Source organism: Enhydra lutris, unplaced genomic scaffold (assembly GCF_002288905.1).
Source record: "Enhydra lutris kenyoni isolate GAN:26980312 unplaced genomic scaffold, ASM228890v2 scaffoldscaffold26, whole genome shotgun sequence".
Lineage (NCBI taxonomy): Eukaryota > Metazoa > Chordata > Mammalia > Carnivora > Mustelidae > Enhydra > Enhydra lutris.
In genome coordinates this window covers 439,830-445,199 of record NW_019154110.1, presented here as the reverse complement: position 1 = coordinate 445,199, position 5,370 = coordinate 439,830, and the positions used below count along the sequence as shown (strand labels likewise).

The 5,370-nt window shown below is 42.3% G+C and overlaps 1 protein-coding gene across 1 annotated transcript; it reads left to right on the top strand.

Annotated features, from left to right (window-relative positions):
• The first annotated feature begins 3,083 nt into the window (after window positions 1–3,083).
• On the top strand, window positions 3,084–4,034 carry LOC111151660 (olfactory receptor-like protein DTMT). Its single transcript, XM_022509790.1, has one exon. It carries the CDS (start codon window positions 3,084–3,086, stop codon window positions 4,032–4,034), a length of 951 nt encoding a protein of 316 aa, XP_022365498.1.
• Window positions 4,035–5,370: the final 1,336 nt, after the last annotated feature.

The following is a 5,370-nucleotide window of genomic DNA, read 5'->3' as shown; positions in this document are numbered from 1 at the left end:
CTAAGTGACAAGCAATGTGTAGAAATATGTCACAGTTACTTTTCCTAAATGTGGCAGGGATAAATTATGGGACTCAATTATTGAATCAGTTGATCAACAAGGAAAATTTCTTTTCCTGTTTTCAGGATGATATTTCAGGAGCAATAATTGGACTCTCCAAAAAAATAGGTTATCATACTTAAGCACTTCAGAAGGCATACTTAAGCAATTCAGAAGGCAAATAAGTACTTCAGGAGTGAAAATAATGAAGTCAAAGAAGGAAGAAGTCTTCTGCTGTGGTAACCAGGGTGTATTCCTGGTGGGACTGGGACATGAGCTATTTCCTCTGTTGCCTCTCCCCCTACCTAAATATGGCCAGTAATTAAGAAGTCCCTGCTTTAGACATCCTAGGGGATTTGTCCCAGGGAGGTCTGGAATTTATTTTGTTTGTTATTAATGTTTTTCCCCCCAAGACATAGGTTCCACTGGGACCCAAAGTCCCCCAGGCTCAGGAAGACAAAATGAGAGAAGTGAAAAGGGATGGTGTAGATTCAGGTAATGATTACAGAGTCTGAGTCTCCATGAGCTTATAATAAATAAAAGAGTGGGGGGTCCTGGAAAAAAGCCCTGAAGTCCCCTTGAAACATACTTGGTAAGTTAGGCTGGAGGGTACATGCCTTAGACTTCTTCTTAGCATTCAGGTTACTAAGGTTTTATGATGTGACTCTGGGATTGTTCTTCAGGCAGTCTAAATTAAAAAAAAAAAAAACAACAACATCACATGCTCAACATTCTAGAAATAACTTCATTTGTGTCACCAGATTCAATATGTATTTCAAATAGTATTTGTAAGTATTTCACGACAGAGTCCTTTGTGTTTTGCAGAGATTTTTTGAAAGAGATTTCAGTTTACAGTAGCTTCGGGAGGTGGGCAGGAACAAGTCAGTACTGACATTTTAAAGCTGAAGCAGGTAAGATGTAGAAAAATGAAAGGAGTAGGTAAAGTTCATATGGCTCCTCAATGGCAACATTTATAGTGATCTCTGAGTTGGGCTCTTAATCAGGTATTTTATACAGTAGATGGATCCCCTTGTTTCCCAGAAAAGGAAATTCCTGAGAAGTCAGAGATGGCTCCTTCCTCCAGTAATACCTAATAACAGATCTTTCTGTCCTCTGTCCAAGTGTGAGAACATACGCATATGCCTGGTTTAAGCCCTGGGATCTTGGTGAATGTCCTGCAGTGAGTGCACTCTTCTCTCTCTTCAGGGTTAGTAGATGTTTTCTCATCCTGAAATGCTCTTGTTTTTTGTCAATCCTGACTCACACCGTGGGAAGGCTATCTGGAGGAGACCAGAAATAGATCCAAGAGATTGGAAGTTATCCTCATTTTTTTTCACTTTTCCATGATATCTCAACTTCCACATCTGTCTAATTTCTTCTAATTTGTTCCTGCCCACCTCCCAAAGCTACAATATTGATGTTGTGTGGGGTAAATCTTAAGGAAAAATTGATAGCACTGTTGTCTGTGTAGATTAGTGTAAGACATAGAGCAGGATAGCTTCAGATGGGGTAGTGTGCTGACCCAGGGAGAGAAATTCTGGACAGTCTGCAGTACAGTATCTGGAAATCAGTACAACAGATTTAGATAAGGGAGCTCAGATTTGGAAAGGCTCAGTGTCAGTGGATGTTCCAACCTCCAAAATTTTTGGTGTTTGTTGAAACAAATAGGAAATCCCTTGGGTGGCATAAATTTTCTTTTCTTTCCTTTCCTTCCTTCCTACATTCCTCCCTTCCTTCTTTCCTCCCTCTCTTCCTCCTCCTCTCCCTCTCTTCCTCCTTCCCTCTCTCCCTCCCTTCTTTCTTCCCTTCCTCCTTCCCTCCCTCCCTCTCTTTCTTTCTTTCTCCACACATTGTTCTAGATTTTAGGCTTCAGCAATGAACAGGATAGAAATTTTCCCTTTCCTTAAAGCCTAGCAAAGAGCAAATAATCCTGATTTAATGGTCTGGGCCAATTCCTAGGAGAGAGGATGGAATGAAATGCAGATAGCATGTGTCAGTAAATGGAAGACATGATGTGATATGGTGGGTGACAGCAGGATGCCTTTGAGAAAATCAGAAATAATTGGTATACCTGGAGTGGAGAGAGGATTAAACATGAGCTAATTGATCTGATGAAATAAAAGGGTTTTGTGGGTCATGTTAACCATTTTGGACTTTATGTTAGCAGAAAGAGGAAACTCTTCAATTAGAATAGTGGCACAAGCAGGTTTGAGTCATAAAAAGAACAATTCTGGGTAATGTCAACGGGATGGAAGGGAGTAAAAGTAAATACGGAGAGACCAGATTGGTTGTGATGGTTCGGGTGAGAAAAGTTGAGTGACCTGAATGATGGCTGTGGGATGGGTAGCAGGGTCTATATGAGAAGTGAGTAGAAAGGGAGATTGGTAACATACAGTAAATGAGTGACAAGCATGAAGGGAGCCAAGGATGGCCCTCAGTCTGGCTTGAGTACCTTGTAGGTGGTATTGCCAGTCACTGAACTACTAGAGCTACTGGGAGTGGAGCACCTACAGGGCAAGGAAGACAAGACTGCAGACATTTCAGACAGATTGGTTTCAGAGTGACAGTGAGACACACAGGGAAGCTGGTCTTCAGAGAGCTGAACACCCATATCTGTAGCTCAGATGAGCTATGTAGGCTGAATAAATACATTTGGGATTCACTTTCATATTTAGGGTAAGTGTAGAAGGAAAATATTCTGAGGACCACCAACATTCAAATGATGACCGGGAAGGGGGAGCTCTGTAAGGACTGGGTGAAGGTATTGCAAGGTAGGCAGGAAGAACATGAAGCTGAGGTATCACCACTATCAAGAGACAGGAGAGTTTTACAAAGGAAGAAATGATCAATGGTGTTAAATGTGCTGTTGGAAGTCATTGGAGACTTTGATGGGGTAGTTTCAATAGAGCCAGCTGCCACCTGTGCCTTAATTCTCACTCATCCATACATTTGACAATAGGCCACATGCAATAGACATATGTTTATTTCTTATATTTGGATTTTAAGGTCTGTCATTTTCTTCATAAATATGATAGCATCACAGAATGACAGAAAGGAACCAAACTGTTGTCTCAGATTTCCTCCTTCTGGGTCTGCCCATTGATCCAGATCAGCGAGACCTGTTCTATGCCCTGTTTCTGACCATGTATGTCACCACCATCCTGGGGAACCTTCTCATCATCATCCTCATCAGCCTGGACTCCCACCTCCACACGCCCATGTATTTGTTTCTCAGCAATTTATCCTTCTCTGACCTTTGCTTCTCGTCTGTCACAATGCCCAAATTGCTGCAGAACATGCAGAGCCAAGTCTCCTCCATCCCCTATGCCGGCTGCCTGACCCAGATGTACTTCTTCCTGTTTTTTGGAGACCTGGAGAGCTTCCTCCTGGTGGCGATGGCCTATGACCGCTATGTGGCCATCTGCTTCCCTCTGCACTACACCACCATCATGAGCCCCAAGCTCTGTCTCTCCCTGGTGGTGCTGTCCTGGGTGCTGACCACGTTCCACTCTATGTTACACACTCTGCTCATGGCCAGATTGTGGTTTTGTGCAGACAACACAATCCTCCACTTTTTCTGTGATATGTCTGCTCTGCTGAAACTGGCCTGCTCTGACACTCGTGTTAATGAGTTGGTGATATTTATCATGGGAGGGCTCATTCTTGTCATCCCGTTCCTGCTCATCATCATGTCTTATGTGCGGATTGTATCCTCCATCCTCAAGGTCCCTTCTGCCAGGGGCATCCACAAGGCCTTCTCCACCTGTGGCTCCCACCTCTCTGTGGTGTCTCTCTTTTATGGGACAATTATTGGTCTCTACTTGTGCCCATCAACTAATAATTCTACTGTTAAGGAGACTGTCATGGCCATGATGTACACTGTGGTCACCCCCATGCTGAACCCCTTCATCTACAGCCTGAGGAACAGAGACATGAAGGGAGCCCTGGGAAGAGTCTTTTGGAAAAATAAAATATCTTTCTCTCTAAAGTGGTAACAGTTGATATTTTCACATTATTTAATTCAGTGGGTATAGTAATACTGATAATGGAAAATTACTCTTAATCCATGTTTTTTCCCCTTCAATTTTAAACCCTTCAAACTTTTTGTTTGATATCATATTAAAGGCAAATATGAAACTATGATGACAACTGAGCTGTTTTGAGGTAGAGTTGGGGGCAGCAAACCAGTCTGTTCTGAGTCCTTATTTCCCTCTTGCTAGGTGGAATTGAAGTTGAAAATAAGATTTATATACCTTTGTGCAAAATACCTTATTCCTTTCAATTTAAGAATTTTCTTCTACTTCTTCTTCTCCCCCTTCTGCTCTCCTCCCCCTTCTTCTTCTCCTCCTTCTCTTCCTCTTTCTTCTCCTTCTTCTCTTTCTTCTTCTTCTCCTCTTCCTCCTCCTCCTCCACCCCTTCCTCCTCCTCCTACTCTTCCCTCCTCCTCCTTCTTCTTCTTTTTCCTCTTCTTCTTCTTTGTGATTCATCTATCCACTTCAGAGAGAGAGAGAGAGAGAGAGAGAGAGAGAGAGAGAGAAGGAGAGCAGGGGGAGTGGTGGAGGGAGAGGGAGAATCCTGAAGCCAGCTTCCTGCTGAGCGTGGAGCCCCAGCCTAGGGTTTGATCTTATGACCCTGAGATCATGATCCCAGCCTAAATCAAGAGTTGGCCACTCAATTGTCTGAGCCACCCAGGCACCCCCAGGAATTATCTTCTTAAAACATTACTGTAATCATTGTTTTTTCCTGCCCAGGAATCCTCAGTAATGTGCACAAGCAAAGAAAGAATAAAACCCAACCTTTCTTTCTCACAGAACACAGAGACTCCTGGAGCTCTCAGCTTCTATATACACCTTATTCTCCACTATGTATAAAAGCATCTCATATTTCCCTCTCTCCATTCGTATGCTTGCCTCATTCTATCCCTTAATTCTAACTCTATTTTTTTGAGCCAGAGCAGAAAATCACTCTTTGAAAGAAAACAAATAGCAAACAGTTGTTGGGTGCTTTTGTATGTGTCAGGTTCTTTTCCAATCTATTAACCTACCACCTCTATGATTTTGGTCCTATTATTATCCCCATTTTATAACTAAAATGATAGAAAGGTTAGTTTACCATCTAACATCAAATAAAAAGTTCAGATTGAAGCCTAGGCCATTTGTCTTGTAGCCCAAGATCCTCAGGACTACACTATGCTGCATCTTGAGACTATAGAATCACATCCCTCCATTGTAATGGTGTGTTTTGTTCAGTTTAACTCACTTGTCAGTTGATTGTGCTTTCATTTATTTCTTTCATATCTTTGTTTTTCTGGTCGAATAATGATCTTCTTCA